At 46.1% G+C, this 21,012-nt stretch overlaps 2 protein-coding genes across 4 annotated transcripts in view; one reads left to right on the top strand and one right to left on the bottom strand.

The window, feature by feature from the left end:
* Positions 1–4,868, bottom strand: part of RGSL1 (regulator of G protein signaling like 1) — an 88,700-nt gene extending 83,832 nt beyond the window's left edge. The window contains exon 1 of the mRNA XM_074322193.2: positions 4,757–4,868. The gene's annotated coding sequence lies outside the window, so the exon portion shown is untranslated. The remainder of the gene's footprint in view (positions 1–4,756) is intronic.
* On the top strand, positions 4,481–13,649 carry GLUL (glutamate-ammonia ligase). 3 transcript variants are annotated; one of them, XM_019735502.3, is made up of 8 exons: positions 4,481–4,607; positions 5,531–5,672; positions 7,100–7,278; positions 8,599–8,760; positions 10,340–10,486; positions 10,885–11,012; positions 11,199–11,398; positions 11,942–13,649. In XM_019735502.3, exons 3-8 carry the CDS (start codon positions 7,113–7,115, stop codon positions 12,258–12,260), a joined length of 1,122 nt encoding a protein of 373 aa, XP_019591061.1. In that variant the 5' UTR covers positions 4,481–4,607; positions 5,531–5,672; positions 7,100–7,112; the 3' UTR covers positions 12,261–13,649. The 3 variants fall into 3 exon arrangements, with proteins under 3 accessions (XP_019591061.1, XP_019590979.1, XP_074178293.1); XM_019735420.3 differs by lacking the exon at positions 5,531–5,672; XM_074322192.2 differs by lacking the exons at positions 4,481–4,607; positions 5,531–5,672 and adding an exon at positions 6,319–6,537.
* The last annotated feature ends 7,363 nt before the right edge of the window (positions 13,650–21,012 follow it).

The following is a 21,012-nucleotide window of genomic DNA, read 5'->3' as shown; positions in this document are numbered from 1 at the left end:
CAAAAGAATGAAACTAGGGGATTATTAAATATGCAAAATGATCTCCAAAGATTCTTCTAAATAAACCCTGCCATAAAGCAGTTTTGTTTCTGGTAATCTAGTTGTTCACAAATATATTGAACGTCTACTATATGTAAGGTGCTAGGTAAGCCACAATATAGGAGTCAGAGGTGAACTGGCCAGCCCCTGCACCATCTATTTAAGTGGGTACAGTAGGGATTTCAGTGTTTTAGAGGTGGTAACCAAGGACAGCATCGTCCACAGCCTGAGACTAAAGGAAAGGAAAGAGCATAATGTTCTCAAGGGAGTGACACCTTGGAAGCACACTAGGGCTGGGAAATACTGCACCAAGTTTCCTTGTTTTTAAGATAGACTAATGTGAAGATCTAATTCTAGAATGGCATGGCTTTAATTTTCTCAAAAGGACTTATTTGCCCATGTTATTAGCTAAGATGAACTTAATTCTTCCCAACCCTGCAAGCAGTTTCCTACTGGAGACAAGATTTAGGGTAGGGTTCGAACAGACCCAAAACGTCAGCCACAACGTGCAGTTTGGGATATGGAATATTCCCTGTAGTCAAGTGATTTCCGGGGACCTTCAACAAAACTTAAATCAGGCTAATAAAACATAGCTGAGACTTGACCTTCTAATTTCCTCACCTGAGTTTAAGGATATCAAACAATCAGAAAGGATATAAAGAACAATGTCACTGTGTTCGGGGTTAGATACTGAATTGAGGTAAAAGCTGGACTGCTTTAATTGTACAGTGAATTCCGAAAGCTTGGTCAACTGCAGCTTCTTCCTTAAATCTGGCTTAAGAGGAATGATATTAACTTCCAAAGCTGTTTATTTTCTTCTTTTTTGTTTTCTTTCTGTTTCAAGATTATATGATAGTCTATTCTTTTGGAAAGAACTGGTGATGGTTTATTTAAAACCAAAAATAGTTTACAATTTGGGGTTGGGTTTCTAGGGTATTTCTCAAGCATGGGTCTCAGCTATGTCTCTTTAGCCCAATGAAAGGGTTTTTCTGTTGAATGCCTATTGAAATCATTCAGATATGGGGAAAACGCCATTTCCCAAACTGCATGTTATAGCTGAACGTTTGGGTCTGTTTGGGCCCTACCCCATATCTTGTCTCTAAGGAGTGCAAGGCAAACCATGAGAGCCCTGGGAAGGCACCTGAGATTGCCAGATTAAGGTCTTTCAGGCCACAGAATGAGAATATGTCCTTCACAAAAGAGAGAAAGAAACTGAGAGGTGAACTGACAGGTAAAGCCCACCCAAGACAAGGCCTTTATTTCAGACAACAGAACAACATTGAAGAAATGCTTTCAGTCCCCGGACATTTCTTAGATTTGGAACAAAATCTTGACCTGTAATATTGCTCTCCCACTCCTTGGGCATAGATACTCTATGCTAGGTTAGAAAAGCCTGACTTCAAAGCACGTGTAATAGAATCCCCTGTGGGCTTTGATACTGAGTGTACCAAGAGATAGAAGGGTTCATGGGTTCAAGCATTCTAATGTTCTTTTCCTGGAGGGGGTGGGGAATGGGGGTGGGTGGCAATTTAGGGAAGAAAAGGAAGGAGAACAAAGCTCAGCAGACACAGCAAAGTCAAACTGGATGAAACAGGCTGTTCCATTTTTAACTTCTCCAAAAGCACAGTCTGGGTTCCTGGGGGCGAACCAATTAGTTACAGGCCTTTATTTTTTTCCTGTTTCTTCTTCCCTCATACACTTTTAAGCTTCCCTGATCAGTCTTTGGACTCGTTTGGACCCTGTTTCTGTTGGTTTAAGTAAGTGCGAGGCGGGCAAGGAGGACAGGGCCTCTTGTTCCCTCCTGAAAGACTCTGCAGTCACATATTATGTCGCTAACCCTCACAAAGTATGTCCCTGGTCACATGAACGGATCAAAGCAAATCTATTTCCATTCTTGGAAAAGCAGCTCAAAGCACATGTTCTCTTGATGGTGTCGCTGTCATTTCGGTGTGGTCAACAATCATTTACTGAACACTCACCCTGGATGCTATTGGGGGACACAAGACGAAGAAGCTGCTCAAGGAGGTTAAGATACCTAACAAGGGAAGCAGGACTCACAGGGCAAAATATACCATATGCTTTAAAAACTGCACTTGCTTCTACTATTCCATTGTTTAGTATGTTTGCCATCCCTACCTCAGGTGCTGGAGGCGATAAGCGTAAGTAGGAGGCTCTGGTTTATGCTGAGGCCTTTTGGCAGCTGGAAATCAACATCTTTTTAAACAAGGACACTCCTCAATTCCCCTCCTCAACCACTTAAACTCAAGACTTTACAGAAAGAAATGGAATGAAGACACTTTACTCAGTTACCAGGTCTAAGCCCACTCTCATAAAACTAAGAGAGGAACATTACACTGAGTTAGAAAGTTGTCCGTAACCGGTTGTCATGGGGAAAGAAAGAATCCATTCCACCATGTGAGAACACAGCAAGGAAACACCACCCCTGAACAAAGAAGTGGTTCTTCACCAGACACTGAATCTACTAGCGCCTTGATCTTGGACTTCCAGCCTCCAGAACCATGAGAAATAAATTTCTGTTGTCTCTGAGCTAAAAAGAAAGAAAGAATCCAATCTCTTCATATTATCTTAGCCTATAATAATATTACTGTTTCCTAAACTATGTTCCAGGTACAAGCCTCATTCATTTGCATATGCTGTCCCAATTAATCCCTACAATATTTTGGAAGGAAACTGAGTCTTCCTGTGGCTGAGTAACTAAGCCAACACAAAGCTGGAAGGAGGAAAAGCCCAGATTTGAACCTAGGTTTGGCTGACCTGAAGCCTAGCTTCTAACAAGCACATCATAACACTCCAACACGCAGCACTGAAACCCAACATGGAATCCCTTACACTGGGTAAGGTGCCTTCGCCAGTCCAGAATGGCACCTGTCTGAAACATACCAAAAAGCCATTTGAGCTGAATACTGCATCTGTCATTTTAAAGCACTACAGTGTTAGAACACACTCTGAAAGGGAAAGGATGTTGACCGAAGAAGCCAAGTTATGTGTGTGTGGTCACAAGCAACATTTCTTTTCCATATTTGTGGTACAAAAAATAACCAGAAGAACAAATTTCCTCCCTTCCTCTTCCAAAAGCACTGGAAGCATGACTTCTTGGTCTTCGAACAGAAAAATCTCAAAGTCTCAAATACTGAGGCTCCTGAAAGATGCACTAAAGGCTAGACACTGTCAGGTGGTTTTCAGAGAATAAAAACAGAATAATTAACAGAACTGGTATAATAATTATTGTGCACCTGTTGACAAGTATCTATTTCAAGATTGTGTTCACTTGTACATTTTCACAGCAAGGCTGAGAGGAGGAAGGGGTACCGATTCTCACTTTCCAGATTAAAAAGAAGGTGCAATAAATTACCTGAAAAGCAATACCTGAGAGTATCTGCTTAAGGAATTCTAAATTTTCTAAGTACCCTGGGCTTTGAAGGGGGCATGCAAAGCCCTCCCTTTCCTTTCAGCTGCCCTTGGGGAAGTTTGCACACAGAATTTCAAATCTCCTGGGCGACTCTAAAGGTCCTCTTTTTGAAGACCTTTACCTGCAGACCAGCCAACTTGGGCCCAGAGAGGCTGAGAGACTTGCCTTTAGGTGTGACAGAGGAGGAATCACACAGATCTCTCGACTGTTTCTACAGCACCCAGGATCCTCTCTATGGATGATATACACAGCACTTTGATTATAAATGTGAGATCGCGGACTTCTGGTCACTTCCCCAAACCCACCGAGAGCGGGCTCTTCCTTCCAGTCCTAACCCGGGCAGCCTCCAACCTGCGCTGCCCTCTGCGCAGGCCCGCGGTCCTCCAGCGCCCAGGCAGGCCCAGAGCTGCCCGGCTCCTGCGCCCCGCGCCTCTCTCAACTTGACAGGAGCATAGAAAAGGGGATCGGGGGAGGGGGATGTCGTCTAACAAGCAAAGGCAAATTTATGTTTCCGTGGCTCAGAATTTTCTCAGGGAGTTGTAGGGTCTGCAATAAGACCTACTGAAAGAGAGCACTCTTTGGCAAAACGATTCAACCTGAGGGCTGCAGGGGCGGAGGCCAAGGGCGGTTTGTTGGGGAGCTGCCAGACCCGGGTCAGGGCTGCGGGGACGCCCCGCCGCGGCGAGCGGCAGCTCGGGGAGGCCGGGTGCTTCCTTGCAGGAAATCGCCTCTCCGTACGCAGCCCGCCTCCTTTCCGTCCCTCCCCTCCTCTCCCCACCAGCGCCCCCTCCCCTCTCCCAGCGCCCCTCCCCCACGGCCCTTTCCCTTTCTTTCTTTCCCAGCCGGCTCGCCCCCTCCCGGGCGGCGCCCGCTCGGCCGCTCGCCCAATGGTTGCGGGGCCCCGGCGCGCGTCAGCCGATCCACCCTGGCTCCCGGCCGCTGGGAGCCAATCAAGGCGCCGGGGGCGGCTCCGGCCGCGGATAAAGGGTGCCGGGCGGCGAGCGGCCCTGCAGAGCCGAGGATGGAAGAAGAGCGGAGCGCCTGAGTAGCACACCCGGCCTCCTCTCCTCTCCTCTCCTGTCCTTTCCGCACCTCGCTCTCGCGGCCTGCCCGCCCTGACGCCTGCTCGCCCTCCCAGGTAAGCGGCCCGCCAGCCAAGGGCACCCGGAGGTGACGTGTGCCGCCCCCGCCGCCTCCCGAGCCGCACCGCGGGGCCTTGGAGTTCGGCCCTTTCCAAGGAACATTCCCGCCCTCGTCTGCGCCTTGGCCCGCGCAGGCTTTCACCACCTTGGTTCCCGGCGGGTCTCGGTTGGCGATGGTGGGGTGCGCCGGTCGCCAGGCATTGAGGAAGGCGGGGACTTGTTTTGATCTTCTTTTGGCCGCTTGCGGCTCAAAGCGCCGCCCCTGGAGGTCGCTCGGTGGCGTGCTGTGCGTGGTGGATGGAGTGGCCTGGTGGTAGGAGCGCGCCCTCTTCCTCGCGGTGGCAGGCCTTGGCGATCGTCGTGGTCTTGATGACCTTTTAGATACCTCTTTTGAGGCGAGTGGCTAGTGGTGCGGTCAACTCTGGCCGCGCGGTCTCGGGGGCCTGCCACTGTGACTGAACAATGGGGACCCCGGGTTGCAGCGTGGCGGCGGGCGCGGCCAGTGGAGAGTTCTGGCCGGGTAGAGACGGCCGCGGCGCACTGTCCTTCCCGCGACGCCCCCGTCCCCCACCCCCTCCCCCAGCCTAGGCCCTAGGAGGTATATGGCCCCCTTGGCCAGGCCCTGAGATCCCGACCGGGGCCCGACGGGCTGTTCTCAAAGTGGATAATCCCAACTGCCCTAGGGACGGCGCGGGGGGATTCTCCCCGGGCCGCAAGTGCTTGAAGAGGACAGTGAAAGAACGTGAAGACGACCTGGAATCAGGGTCCTCGGAGTCCTGCTCCAACAGCTATGGCTTCATTGCCTATTCAGTGAACTCGGGAGAGAAATCTCGAATCAAGATTAAGACCTTCAGCCACCCATCTGCGTCTTCCTGCGCGTCCGGGTCCGACCCGGATCGCTCTGCGTCTTCCTCTTCAGGTCCGTCTCCCTCGCCCCGAAAGCACCGGTGCGTGGACCAGCGAGAATCAGACAAGGAGGACAGGCTCGAACCCCACTCCAAAAAGAGAAGGGCCAAAGAGGGCAATTCCAACGATACAGTTAAACACCTTCAGTGGCTGGGGTGAGTGAAGAGGCAGGAAAGAGCGCCCAGCCGGTGGCAGCTGCAGAAACAGCCCAAAATTTCAGAATCTCATTTTTCTCCCCACCGAGTCAACTAGGCACGCGTTGGCACCAGTTGATAACAGTAAACAACTAGGCTGTTGGCACCAACTCGTCTCACGGAAAACAGCACAAGATCCGAAACCAAGAGTCTTAAGGGAGAAAGTGTGGCTGGATGTTGGGGGTGTAACACGCTGGGGATGAAAGCTGGAAACTGGGTTGTAGCATTAAGTGGGAGCTGGAGGGATCAGGGAATTGTTGCTTCTGGACTTAATAGGCAGAGACAGGAGTGGGGTTTGACATAACAAGTCTTATAGCTGCTTGTAGGCAAAGGTGTTTGTTCTCCTCTAATAGGATGACTAGACAGGTGAGGTCCTCTCCCCTTGTGGAAGGGTGAGGCTGTTATAAGCAGAAGCAGTTATGTTTTCTGCTGGGCAAACATGGATGGTTGCCCGTAGAAACTTTGTCACTGTACTTCAGAGAGTTGCCCAAGTTGTTGGAGAACAATGTGTTCCCTCTCCAGCCACCCTGGGCCACTGAGGGAGTGGGGGGAGGAAGGGGCAGAACCGCTTCCTCTTGGGTTGAGGCTGGTTTCTTGGCTTCAGAGTTTGCCTTTCAGAGGTTCTGTGGTGGCTTGCAGCTTCTAGCATGCCTCAGCTTTTGAAACTCCAGATCTTTTTGATTTAGAAGTGGGAATTTCCCTCCTTGGAAAGTTCTCAGAATGTCTTTCTCAACGTACCTTCTGAAGCGGGATCTTTGCCTCTGACTGATGGAAATTAAGGCAGCGTGCATCGTAGAAAACTTGAATCAGCTATTTCTACATCTTGGTGATATGATGACTGCAGTGCTTTTAGGAAGCTACCAGCCTTTTAAATCTTCTAGCTAGCCCACTTGTTTTATCCTACCAGCAAAATGTGTGGGGTTTTGTCTGAGGGGTGAAGGAGTCTTCAAAAGGTTTTTTATTGAGATGCCCATTTGGATGCAAGGCAAAGGGGAGAGCCAAGCCTTTCTGTGTCTAGATTTTACTTGTGTTAGGAGACCATATCTGTTCCGAAAACTTCTGAATGTTTGTATCTTCTTTTTTGGTGTTCTTGATTGGGTTTTTCCCCCTAGAACAATTCCCCTACCTCCACTACACTGAGAAAATAGAGCTTAGCCCTCACAAATGTAGATTCTAGCTTGAGGAAGCTTATAAGGAGATTTTTGTAGAATAGAAAACTTGAATGCTCCTAAAAGCAGAGTAAATAAATACACCTTTGAGTGTGTGACTTCTAAAGAGAGGGGTCACCACTCCCACTGTTGATTTCATTGTCGTTCTTATTGAGTCATTGCTACAGAGGATCTGTTTGGAATTCGTGTTCTTAATTTTTTTTTTTTCTCTCTCTCTAGAACATCTTCCACCATGGCCACCTCGGCGAGTTCCCAATTGAACAAAGGCATCAAGCAGGTGTACATGTCCCTGCCTCAGGGTGATAAAGTCCAAGCTATGTATATCTGGATTGACGGTACGGGAGAAGGTCTGCGCTGTAAGACCCGGACCCTGGACAGTGAGCCCAAGAGTATAGAAGGTGAGATGACCAGGTGGGGGGCCGCATAGGGGTGGGCCGCAGCCTGAGACCAAGCCACTAGATTTGGCCTCTTTATTGTTCTGTTTGGAAAGCTTTTCTAAGGCAGGGCTTTGCAGACTTCATTCAGTCAAAATTAAGCTCCTACACTGCCTCAAGGCAGGGCAACAATGGATCCCTTTATTTAAATGGAATCTTGCGTGTAAGCCAGTATATAGAAGACAGAAGATGAAAAGTCTGGTTTGGGAGGGAGAGGGGAGCTGACTTTGGGTATCCCTACTTAGTTGGCTCTAAAGCACCTCAAGGAACCCAGTTTTAAAACCCCTGCTCTTACCAGACTGTACCTCCGACTTTACAAACTCTGAATACTGTTTCAGACTCATGTATCACTGGGATTCTAGATGCAAAGCAAATACCCTAACACCCTAAAGTAGTTTCTAAATAGGACTAGCCATCATATGTTTTCAGTTGATGCCGCTTTGGGAAATTGTGAAATCATCTGATTGCTTATCCCACGAGTTGTGACCTTCATTTTTTGGTCTAGAACAAGCCATAGACCTCTTCCTTCTGGAAAGGGATCAGAATAGAAAAACTACCACCTTTAGGATAGCTTCCTCTTCTAATAGCGTTCACATTTGAGTGAATGAATGAATGACCATGATATAAAGCATATATTGTACACCTGCTATGTGGCAGGTATTGGACAGGGACTGGGGCTACAAGGTAAGAGTTTGGTCTCTGCCTTCGGAGGACTCATAGTCAGCTGGAGAGAGGAAGAAACTGATCTTTAAAATATAGTGGGAAGTGGGAAGTGATGTGGGAGCATCCCTGAATAAGTCATCTTGCTAGTTGTCTGTTTCCTCATCTATAAAATAAGGATACAGCTTAAGCTAGCATAGTCCATAGACATAGTGGGGGTTTGAATTAGAGAAGGGAGCAACACAGATGGCCTAGTGAGGAAACCGAGAGTCTTTGTTTCTCCTATTTCAACATTTTAAGTGATGACCGACTCACTGCTGATGTCAGAATCTTTCTGTTTATCTCCATGGTGTCCGAAAGACATAGTTAGGGATGAAACGCCACTCCTAGGTTGTTATTTCTTTTAAGGAAGGGATGCAACAATCTTGTTAGAACTCAGGACTGTAGGGCTACATGCAGATGTCAGGGTGTCAGATGTCATATTAATAGTGGCAGTCATGCCTCACTGACTTTCTGGAAAAGAGTGTAGATCTTTAGAAATGAAAAGGTGAGTGAGGGGCTGTGTTCTTGCCTGGAAAACTGCTGTACCTCTTAACGTAATTTTCCCCTCTCTCTTAACCCCAGAGTTGCCTGAGTGGAATTTTGATGGCTCTAGTACTTTTCAGTCTGAAGGCTCCAACAGTGACATGTATCTCGTTCCTGCTGCCATGTTTCGGGATCCTTTCCGCAAGGACCCCAACAAGCTGGTGTTCTGTGAAGTCTTCAAGTACAACCGAAAGCCTGCAGGTGCGTATAGAATAGGTATGGATGCTCCCACCCTCATCCGTGAGTGCTGTAAACGAGAAGTAGAGGGTATTCCAAAATCAGGGATGGGAAGGCTATACTATTTCAGGAGTCTGGGGGATTGGACTTGGCATCTCTACCTTGAACTTCCTCATTCAAAGAGGTAATGTGGGCCGTTCTCCCACGGTCCCCCGTTGTTGCATAAAATGACATTGATTTCTAAATCTGTTTGCTTGGTGGAGTCCCCCGTGACACAGCCCCTCCTGCCTACCTGTAGATTTAAGAACATGGATTCTGAAGTTAGAATGTTGGGTTTGAATTCTGGATCTGCAATTTACTGGCTACGAACTTTGGGAAGTTATTTACCCCCTATACTTCAATTTTCCCAAATTTAAAATGAGGAAAATAATAAAATCCATTTCATAAAGTTGTTCGGAGGGTTCTGTGAGTTTAATATGGGCAAATAATCGAGAACAGTATTACGTACGTGATCGGTTGTCACTTCATTCCAGACAGCTTATTTTCTTCTCTGTCTGTCCACTGACTAAAATGTGAGCATCTTCGTTCACTGATAACACCTGTTTACCTCAAGGTTTGCTGTAACTGCACCTTTGGGTTTTGTCAGTCAGGCCTGCCTGTTGCTCCTAATTCTTGGCTATTCATCTTTTTGAACTCAGCTGAAGTCTGCCTTCTGGGAAGTCTCTTGCTGCACTTTGCCAGTGAGGCTTTTTGGCGAGTCACTTAGTGACTCTGGAACTTAATTCTTAATTGTCTTTGTTTTAAGGGGCAGTATCATAGTGTGGTAAAGGGCGTGAGCTCTGTAGCCAAAACAGTCAAGAGTGTCCTAGCTGCTCGACTACTTGTCCTATAACCTGGGTGAGCCTCCTAACATCACTGGGCCTCATTTTCTCACTTGTAAAAATGGAGACTGGTAATACCCACCCCAGGGTTGTTAATGAACACTCAGTTGTGGGTTTTCTTTAACATAAGGGCCTTAAAATGGTTTCTGGGACATAGCTAAGCAGTCAGTAATAAGTCTGTATTATTTTAAAGTTCCCTTCTGGCTTGGAAATTGTTTCCAGTTGAGCTCATCTCGTTTTAATGTTTTTCTTTTCCACCAGCCAATACTATGTAACTCAGCACTTAATCTTCTCACCTGGAATGTAAGGCTCCTAATACACACGATTCTCTCAATAAAAATTGGTAGATTTGGCTCTAAATGCCCAAGAAAGTGGAATAAGTCTCACATCTAGAAGCAACTGTCGTGTGAAGAGAGGGTTTCAGTGCTTAACCCTTGGTACTTGAGAGGTGGCCAGGGTGCCAAGAAGGTGAAAATTTGCTCTGTTCTAGATCCACTGTCATGTGACTTGGGTGTAACGAAAGTGTTTGGGGAATCTCCCTACATACGTTTAATTACAGCTTCTCCCATTTTCCCCTCATACGTTGATGGGACACAGAAAGGTTTTACACTGGGTCAGTTGTGCTTATAATCAACACTTAAGCTGCGCAGACTCTAAAGACCTTCTCCCCATCACTGTATTTGTCCATATGTCTCTAAAGGCGTGCTGATTCTTTTTTTTAGAGACCAACTTAAGGCATACCTGTAAACGCATAATGGACATGGTGAGCAATCAACACCCCTGGTTTGGAATGGAGCAGGAATACACTCTCATGGGCACAGACGGGCACCCTTTTGGCTGGCCTTCCAACGGCTTCCCTGGGCCTCAAGGTAAGTCCCCTTGGTGAGAGATGACTTATCGCAGTTGCTTAATTAATTGATGACGGAAGTCTCTCTTGCCAGAGATGGCAGTGACTCCTTGTGGATCAAACAGCTGTGGGAGTATCCCTAAGACTGGCTGAAATAGTACTGGCCCTCACGTTACCCAAATCCAAACATGGATGTTTAGATATTAACATTGAGGGAAAACGTTGGGCTCCACTGAAGCTACAGCTAAGAGGAGCCCCCCTGCCCCACTGTCTTGCCCCATTTCTGGGTAAAGGCAGGTACAGTGATTCTAGAGAGCCAGCATTAAGAGCTTTCTGATGTCTCACTTTGGGCCGTGCATCTTAGGTGGAAAGGGATGTGCTGGATTTCCCTCTTGACATTTCGTCTTGATGCCTCTGCAGGTCCATACTACTGTGGCGTGGGAACGGACAAAGCCTACGGCAGGGATATCGTGGAGGCTCACTACCGGGCCTGCTTGTATGCCGGCATCAAGGTCGCGGGGACGAACGCCGAGGTCATGCCCGCCCAGGTAAATGGCTCTAGTCCACCGTTTTCCCCACCTGTGGGCAAGTGGGGGACTTTTGCTAACAAGGGCTGCAGATGTTCCATTCCTTAACCCAAAACCCACAAGGTGAGAAAGGAGCCAGCTTCAGGGCTTCGGAGTGGGGTGAGCAGTTGTCTTTATTTTAAAGGCCACCCTTCTTGTTCTCTCTAGTGGGAATTCCAGGTAGGACCCTGTGAAGGAATCGACATGGGAGATCACCTCTGGGTGGCCCGTTTCATCCTGCATCGAGTGTGTGAAGACTTTGGAGTGATAGCAACCTTTGATCCTAAGCCTATTCCTGGGAACTGGAATGGTGCCGGCTGCCACACCAACTTCAGCACCAAGGCCATGCGAGAGGAGAACGGTCTGAAGTGAGTACCTTCTCCTGCTGGGGCCAGCTTACTCACCGTGCAAGAATACAGGAATACTTGCCAAGGATTTGATGTGTTAGGATGAGGATGCTCGTACCTTAGCTCTTGTCAGTTGGCTTCAAAAGTTGTCATCTAATCCTATCATGTTGTTGCTGTCTGAAAAGTGCCCCCAAATTCTCTAGGAATAGAATGGAAGGGTGGTGACCGAAAAGGTGACATAGATGAAGGGCATTGGAAAATCTTTATTAAAGAACTAAATTAGTAACAATACCTAATTGATGCTCATGGGTCAGAGAAAGTCTTTGATTAGGATCTTTTCATTCAACAAATGTTATCGACTGTGTGTCCCGCACCGTTCTGAGCCCTGGGACACACAGGTAACAAGGTATGATGCTCTCCTGGGGATATATTGAGGTGAACTGGAAACTGGGAAAAGACTGATAGATAAGTCACTCCATTCTTGCATCCATACCTGCTCCTCTGCCCTTGCAGGGCAGAGTTCCTGGCAGCAGGTCAGACCCCCATCTTTTCTGTTGCCTCTAGGTACATTGAGGAGTCCATCGAGAGACTGAGCAAGAGGCACCAGTACCACATCCGAGCCTACGATCCCAAGGGGGGCCTGGACAATGCCCGCCGCCTGACTGGATTCAACGAGACCTCCAACATCAACGACTTTTCTGCCGGCGTGGCCAACCGGAGCGCCAGCATCCGCATTCCCCGGACTGTCGGCCAGGAGAAGAAGGGTTACTTTGAAGACCGTCGTCCTTCTGCCAACTGTGACCCGTTTGCGGTGACAGAAGCCCTCATCCGCACATGTCTTCTCAACGAAACTGGCGACGAGCCCTTCCAGTACAAAAACTAAGTGGACTAGCCTGGCAGCCATGGAACCCCTTCTAATTCCTCATCCCACTCCCACTCTCACCCACTCTCGATTGTCATAATAGCTGTAACTCAAAGGGCGGAACATCAAGGTCTTTTTCTTATTCCTCATGCCCAGTTAATATCTCTTGCTTTCTTTGGCCAGGATAGAGGGGTCAGGTTCTTAATTTCTTCACACACACATACACCCTTTTCCCCCCCATCACTGAAGCTTTCTAGTGTGTTAGTGGGGAGGTGGGGTGGGGAAACATAACCACTGCTTCCATTTAATCAGGTGTGTTTGTCCAATAGGCGTAGCTATCCGGACAGTGAGCATAGTATTTGTGAAGGGAGGGGAAGGACTTTTTCTTCAGGTAGCTGAAGGGGATGGGGGAGCTAGGCTTACTCCCAGGTGAGGTTAGATGTCCCCTCTCTCAGTGGGAAGTTCCAGTTCTTAAAAGATAACCAGCTTTCTAATAAAAGTGAGAATTAGGAGCGAGGAAAGGGTGGGAGTCAGGCAGGCAGGAAAATGCCCTTACCCTGGTGTGCTTCCCTTGCCTGGAGCTGAATGCCCTCACTTGAAGACAAGCTCAGCATAAAAGGCTGGGATGGATAGCCCTACCTTAGAAGAAAAAGTTCTCATTGCTTGGTTCTCCATTTATAACAAAGCAGAGTAGTATTTTTATATTTAAATGCAAAAACAAAAAAATGATATATATGGGTGTGCAGATAGGTGTGGTTTTAGAAAAAAACCATTCTGGTCACCGGGAGCCAAATTTGAGGGGAGTTGTCTGATTAGAAACAAGGATCTCCTTTTGAATGGGGGTGAGGGTGGCGGTGCTTGAAAAGGTGGCTATTTGGAGCTGTTACTCCCTCACTACCACTGAAGGGTTTCTCTGTGCCCTGTCCACCCTTCTGGAGGGGGTGGACATTGGTCAGTTAACAGGTGGAAGCACGTTAACAGCAGCAGCAGTCACCCGAGCCCCGTGGCTTTGATTTAAAAGGTACACATGTACACACAGGGGTGTAGAAATATGAGTTGGCTGGTCAACTTGAGCATGTTATTGACAAGGGGGTATTGGGGTTATTTTCTGGTGGGAGTAGCATGTCACTAAAGCAGGCCTTTTGATATATTAAAAATTTTTTAAAAGCAAAACAGGATTTTAATCATATTTGTAGGGATTTTAAGTCTTTGTTTTACAGAATTGCTTGTTTGCTTCAGTTGTCTCCTTCCCATCTCTGCTCTTTGGGGAGATGGGGACAGGACTGGAGTCAAAACACTTGTAATTTTGTATCCTGGTGTCTGTTCTGAGTGTGAAATACTTTTTTCCTTTGTTAAGATTTCCCGAGGAGTTATTTTTTCTTTTATAATAAAAAGCAAACCCCACCTTCATCCCTATGTTTTCCCTACTGTTCCTGGCTGTTTTGGTGTTGGCTGCGGCAGGCTGGCTGTGGTTTTTTTCTTGCCATGACGACTTCTAATTGCCACGTACAGTATGTTCAGAGTTAGATAACTCCTCATTATAAACAAACTGTCCAGAGCAGCTCTGAAACAACCAAACGTAAGATCTCACATGATTCTTTTAAATCCCTATGTGCCATTTCATTCCCTTCTTTTCTACCAAAGAGTTTTTCTTAAGAGGCAAACTAAGCTCAGATTTACCTGGTTTTAGAATTAAAAAAAACAAAACCTTGGAGTCACGTTGCCAACCAGCTCTTCCCTGTACTTGGGTTATTTGGGATGTCTGCGTTAAGACGTATCCCAGCCCTGGAGTTTTTACTAGGGTGTAAATCCCACCACCCCTGTGCTCCAGAAACTAGCTTACTGTAATATTTGGCCTACCGTGCTATAACAGTGTTTTGAACACCCCTCTGGCTTAATTTTATAGCTGCCTGAAGTATTTGTGTTATTAACTGGTCTCACTATCCCTACTGGTCTTCATTTCATCCTCTGTGCAGCTGCCACTGATTCATCTAAATATCAAATATTGACCGCGTTGCTACCCTGGTTAAACCCTTCTCAGGCTGGATGTGCTGGGGGCCAGCCAACCAGATATGCCCTGGATATGCCTTTTCTTGCACTAGGACCAGTGAGCTGCTTAAGATTCACCCCAAAGCTCCATGGTGGCACCTCTGTGCCCTGGCTCTTGGTCCCTTTACCTGAAAGTTCTTACACCTTCTCCTGGCTTATCCCTTCCTTAGTCCATTTCCACACCAGGCTGGGGAGGAGCTTCCTCCTGCTCCATGGTGCTGTACACATAACGTCTAGCAAAAGCACTTCCTCATCCAACATTTGAACCTAAGTTGCCAGGTATTGTGGGCAATAGTAATTACTGTTTTGAAAAGGTAGTGTCCTCTCACTTTGGAGGTAGCTGGGGCCTGTTCCAGCAAACATACAAATGACAGTTTTCTTTGGGCGCGTGCATGATGTGTTCTGGTCTTAGCTATTTTTAGATTTTCCTAGGACGGTTGGCTCCTCACATCACTTGATTTTCAAGCAGGATCATCTTAACTACTGGTTTGCACCTGTTGTTTCAACATGATTATTAAGAGTAGCCCCTATCACTCAGCGTTTTCCTGGTTTTGCTGATAAATTAGGTGGTGGTTCTTATTTCAACAGATGCTCTTCACCCCTCTCCCCAGCCGAAGTTGTCTGCCCTTCACGGTCAGCCCTATAGTTTTTGGTGGGGTGTTTTCTGCACGGCGCAAGCACTAGATTGAGGCAGCAACTTGAGCACTTTTTTTTTTTTTTTTTTCTCCTTGTAACCCTGACATGAAAAGGAATTCAAAATCAATACGATCAGAATATGGATAGAAATAACCAGTGTATTTCCTTCTCTGCCTTCTTACCTAGAATTAATTTTGACCTACAGGTCACAGTGCAATCCCCTTGTATTTCTAAGGTGTTTTTTATAGCTCATTTAACAGACACTGGGTTACATGATAACTTTATCAGTGAGAGATTAAGTAGCATGACAGCCAAGCCTCAGCCTTAAAGAGACAGAGGCCAATATTCACAAAAGGAGTTCTCCATTTTAAACATGAGTTCCCTTAACGTCATCCTGCCAGTTATTGGATAAGAGCTAAACGGCAGCACAAGCTGATAGAAGAATGTTGGAGCTAAAAGGATTCCAGGGCGTTCCTTGGATGGTTATGCTTAGGGCCATTTAACAAGCCAGATCTGTGCTGTTGGGTAGAATGGTACTTAGTCGATAAAAGCAGTTCCTAAGCAAATGCTTGGTGCTGGGGCGCCCACTACCTCTCACTAAAGGTGCACTTAGGTAATTCCAGTTTCTGCTTCCCTCTTACACCAATGAGGTGCAAAGTCTGGAAAGTAACTTGCTATCCCAAAGAAAACGCATCACTCCACAGAACTTTCTGATTGTCAACTTCATGACAGCAGGGATCCTGTTCTTCTGTCTCAGGACGGTCTCTCCAAACCTGTCACCGTGTCTGTAGCGCTTGTTTAATGAATTATTTTCAAGTAGCAGTTTTGTGAGCTCTAAGCCTACAACTTCATTGGGTGGTGTCAAACCCCTGAAAACTTGGTGGTTTGGCTGGTCACTAAGGCAAAGCTCTGTTTTACTGAGCTTTTAATGACTGCTGGCTTGGTTGGCTCTGGCTGCAGTCAGGCTGCCAAGAGCCTCATGTTGCTTTATGAGTTATAATTAATATAAAGTGGCAATTCATCATGCAATTCCAGAGGCTTCAGGGAAATTGTGACTGTAAACAGTTCGGACTGATTAGAACCCTGCCATTTTATAGCCTTTATTTAACTCAATCACCACTCATTTGAAAAAATGTCATACTTGATTTTCCAATATTCAGACAGATGCACATACACATATGTACAATATAGACATATATTTGGGCATATACATATATTTACATGTTCTCATCAGGTACACAAAACAGGTATTCTGCATGAATCTTTTGTCAAAGATATAGTATTTTATAAAGGAGACAGGAACTTATGAATATCTTCTAGAAGCAGTACACACTCAAAGAGAATTCACTGGACTGAGAAGCTGTCACTAAGAGCAGAAAGGTAGGACATAGAAACTTTAATTATTGTTAAAACATGGCAGTGCTACTGCCAACTCTTCCTAATTCTGCCCTCTCTTGTGCTTTATAGACGCGGTTCTCGGGCACTGCTGACTATTTGTCCATGATTCATTGCCCAGACCCCTCTGATATAAAGATGTGGGTGGTGTCCTAGTTCCATGTTACAAAGGAAGTGTCCATGCTGTTCCTATTATTGTTTGATGAGTTGCTTTTTGAGGACCTTGGACCCAGCAAGTTGTCCCCTTTCTCATGGATTTCAGATTAAGTTACTTGCATGGCAACTTGTCTCAGCTTCCTCAACTCCTCTACCATGTGGTGTAGTCAGCAGATCTGCTGACTTACCTCCAGTGGGCACACACTCACTAAATTGAAACTTTGTGGATGCCTTTCTGTATCTGCCTTTCAATAAAGGTGCAGAATAACTGCTCCCGTGTGACTATTATACTGCTCTATTGATATTAAATGGAAGAGGTGTTCGAGATACACCCAGAATTTAATAAAATAAGGGCCAACGAGGGACTATGTTTGGTGTTTAGGTGCAAGCCTATGAATGAGGGGGTCATGTGAGTGGAAATTCTTACTTCCTCTTCATGCCTCTCCTACAGCTAAAGGACTGTCTGGCCTCACCAAGCTGTATAGGACTTCCGGTCCTATTGCTATGTATGCTAGCTTATCCTCAAGTGATGTTGTGAGCTGTTTTGGTAACTCTATTCAAATAATGCTATATAGTACAGTATTGTAGTGATGGAGGGGAGGGAAGAGGATTTTTTTTTTTTTTTTTTTGGAAGAAGTGAACCCTTGTCAGGTCTCCCTCTGGGAAGGAATCTGTGAGATGTTGAGAAAGTACAGTAGGAGAATCCACTTCCCAGGACTTCCTTTACAAGAGCGGATCATAAAATGAATGTGTTGGGTTTCTCCTCTGCAAACAACCTATCACCAGACTCTAGGTGGGCTTATGAGCCAGAAACTGCCAACCTATTAACATTTTTATATAAACACATTACAGCCTAGCTCACTTAAGGCACTTAGCCAAGTGCCTTAAGTGAGACTTCAGTAAATGTTTGTTGAATTAAATTGTCAGAGAAAGGTCACTTACCAGTATCACTGGCTAAAGGAAGTGGGTAGAATTCTGGGGTGAGGGACAGTTTATTCACAAGCATTAATCTTAGATGTTAATGACTAGTGTATGCGCTGCCCCATTCCTGCAGTGAATCCAAAATTCTCTGGTCCAGAAATGGCCCCTTCTTCCTGATCCCAAATGCAGGGCATTTGGGTGTAATTATCCCAATTGCTATAACCTGGAAGTAGCTGAGTCTTCCAATTACTCCCTTCCCTTGGGAGGGAACAGTTGGGAACATACTTGGACTTATTGGCATTAAAGGATTTTTACTTCTATAGAAATTGACACCATCCTTACAGAATCAGCCTGAGATAAACTATGGACATCGCTGAAATTTCTTCCAGATTTAGAATTCTGTGCTGTGAACCATCATCTCCCACAGTGAAAGGAAGCTGTTCAGGGTTGAATTTGCTTTCTTGGAGGATAGTACTCTTCTAATTTATGATGACATATTTGTCACCCGGGTTCACAGCTGAATTCAGAGAGTCAGATATGTTTGAGAAGTCTGAATGAAATGGATAAGCCATATCTTAATGCAGCATTTCGTTGGGGGAAGAAAGAAAACTGATGTGCAATATTTTAGTATGAGTAGTAATAGCAATATTTAATCATAAAATGATTGATGTTGGTTATTTCTTTCCCTTTTTCCAGCCCCCAAAGCAGGAGGGTGCTCTGGAAGCTATCCAGGGAGCCTGGAGCAGGCAAGAAGAAAGAGGCAATGTCTACAGGGACCAAAAAAGTCCCAAACTGTGTGTTTACGCAGATGAAGTTAGTTCCCAGAGTGGACTCCAATGGGCCTTCCAAAGCCATTTGCAACGTCTGAATTCACATTAGCCCACTACAAGATCGAGCCTGTGTGCTCCTCTGTGAGACATCTGCTTCCCATCAAAGGTGCTTTTGATAGTCATTATAACCACATTTCACTGGGATTAAAATGTCTGGAGAAGACATATACATACAATTTGATTGAGTCCCTCCTCACCCTAGGCTAAACTTTCTCTAATCTTAAAAAAAAAAAAAAAAATATGACTTTATGGATCAGTCCTTCTTCTGCTACTTAAGAAAGACAGACACATCCTTTGCCGAAGTAATATAAACCCAGAAACCCGCAAAGGCTTCTATGTTCTTTCCACAGCATTCCCAGGAGGACCCCTAAGGGGGCGGCATTAATATTTCTGCCTGAATAATCAGGATCTGGGAGTCAGAGACATCACCAGGGGGACAAGATTATTACTAGTCACTTCTAGAAGCTTGAAAACATTGGTATGGCCCTGCCTTTTTGTCTACACAACCACTAAAAAACCAGTAAACACTTCCAGGAGCTACTAAACGAATGCAAATTATGCAAACTTTTTAGGAGAGATGCTGACTGAGAATTCCAGAGGTAGTGACAGAGAGTGGAAACAATGGAAGATTCTTGCTCAAGTCCTTACATTATATAATCACCGAGTCTCTCTTTACCAAGACCCACTCCCTCCCTGTCTCTGACATGTTCTTGTTTCTTGCTTTGCCTCTTCACAGATTGGGAAGCTCCAAGACCTGAGTTGTCTCAAGAGAAATTTAGATACACTTGGTACACTGGTAACATGTAAGCCCTCTCCTGCTGGTCCCCCTTGCAAAGAGGCCAAGAAAGCCAAGAAGTGCCAACCACCAGGTGTTTACTTTTTACTCTGGGTTTCGCTCAGCCTGGCATGGCAGGCAGCAGAGTTATTTTGCTTTCATAAGCCGTATTATGTAACTAAGATCTTGAACAGTGATGCTGAGCCAACACAGAGGTCACCACAGAAGGGGAGGGAAAGAACAATCAAAGAAATGAAGAGAAAAAAAGGAAAGAAAGCAAGAAGGGAGAAGGAGAAGAGAGAAAAAGAAAATGGAGGGGGCAGTGGAGACAGACCAAGACCACTTAATTGACCACACAGTGTTCCTGCCTGTGTTCTTGGCCTCTAGTGACAGGATATGCTATCGGAAAAATTCTTCTTCCCTCATTTTTCTTAGGCAGGAAGCCTCCTTTAGTTTACAATCTGCAGAGGAGCTTGCTGAGTGCCAGCTGCCTGCAGACATCACCCCAGGGCCCACTGGTGTCCCTGCTGGAGGCTGCAGCAGCCCGGCATGGTGTAGTACTGAGTGTTCCCGATGGGAAGAAAACAAGCATGACATTGCCTCCATTCACCCAGCCTCCATCCCACTGTCACGCTGACTACCTTAGTCATGGGGTTGTTGCGTGGGGAAGTCCCAAAGGGTCCTGGAGATCTGAAGCCTTTTTCTTCTTCTGTGTTTCAGAAGATGACAGCCCACTGTAAAACACTTCTGGGAAGTTGGATAGACATCAAGAGCAGATGTCAAAGATAGGTGTTTTGTTTTTGTTTTGTTTTGTTTCGTTTTGTTTTGTTTTGGGGAAGCAGCAAAAGTTATGCTCAGTCACTGAGTTGGTATTTGCCAGTAATTTATTTAGCACAGATTCGCTGTGGGAATTTCACAAGCCAATAATACATAGGATAACATTTGTTAATAAGCATAATAAAGAAATATACTCCAAACAAATGACAGATTAATCACTCTATCGTTCTAGGAAAGGGGAGGTGAAGAAATAGAATCCAAATTAACTCCGATGTGTACCTTTTTATACGAGGCGGCACTCAGGAGAGTCAGTGTCCAACCCAGAAGGGATTTCCAGCTGCTGGTGTCAAAGTAGCTGCTAGTGTAAAAGTAAAAGTGCCCTGTAGCTAGAGCACGTTGCTAGGGAACAAAGACTCCAATGTTGGTAGGCAGGTTGATCTCTTTCACGGATTTCACTTGTGGTTTATCTCTGCTATCCAGGCCTTGCCAAGACAGGAGGGAATGCCCCAAAAGATCCTTGGAGAGTTTTTAGGTTAGGAAAGAGTCCCCTCGCCCAAACTGAAAGTCTCAAATAGTCCTTACAAACTCTCAGTATTTGTAGCCTAAATGTCCTCTTGCCATAGTTGCTTCTCCACGTGTTCTTACAGATAAGCCCCCAGTGGACCCGTCAGCAGCTGGACTGCTAACTGCTTATCAATAACAGCAGATGGAGAATGATGACATCCTGACATGACTTACTTCATTCTTACATAACAGCAATATGGGATAATGACATCCTGACACGACTTACTTCTTCTCACTTATGTTAGAGCAACACTGGCGTCTGCATTCCCTAGCAACGTGCTCCTGCAATAGAGAACTTTCGCTTTTGTGTTGGCAGCTGGAAATCAGTTCCTAATTGGGCACTGACTCTCCTGAATGCCTCCTCCTATACGCAGTATGGACCCCGGGAAGAAAGATTCATTTGACCCAGGATTGGATCTGCTGAGATGGACTTCTCAACTGAGAGTCTCAATTTTACAAATAGTAAGAGTCTACTGGCCACATGCTGACAGGAGCTCCTCATAAGCTTTATACTGGGAAGAACCTCAGACTGAGCTCTGAGCTTCACCTCCTACCACCTGCCTGTTTATGCACCTGAACCACTAGTGCAGGGCAGCCCCAGTTTTGATTTTGGACCGTGACCTGCCCCGTCCAATCAGAACTGCACGACTCTATCCTTATTTGCATCCAT

The sequence above is a fragment of the Rhinolophus sinicus genome, chromosome 11 (assembly GCF_057876585.1).
Source record: "Rhinolophus sinicus isolate RSI-liver-muscle chromosome 11, RSI-T2T, whole genome shotgun sequence".
NCBI lineage: Eukaryota > Metazoa > Chordata > Mammalia > Chiroptera > Rhinolophidae > Rhinolophus > Rhinolophus sinicus.
Note: the sequence above shows the minus strand (reverse complement) of the source record. Positions and strands in the feature narration are given on the sequence as shown.

Bases quoted from the DNA above. Each gene is read 5' to 3' on its own strand.
- GLUL (XM_019735420.3), top strand. From the start codon at position 7,113: ATGGCCACCTCGGCGAGTTCCCAATTGAACAAAGGCATCAAGCAGGTG. The intron at 8,761-10,339 runs GTGCGTATAGAA...TCTTTTTTTTAG, and splicing joins GTACAACCGAAAGCCTGCAG to AGACCAACTTAAGGCATACC. The intron at 11,399-11,941 runs GTGAGTACCTTC...TGTTGCCTCTAG, and splicing joins CGAGAGGAGAACGGTCTGAA to GTACATTGAGGAGTCCATCG.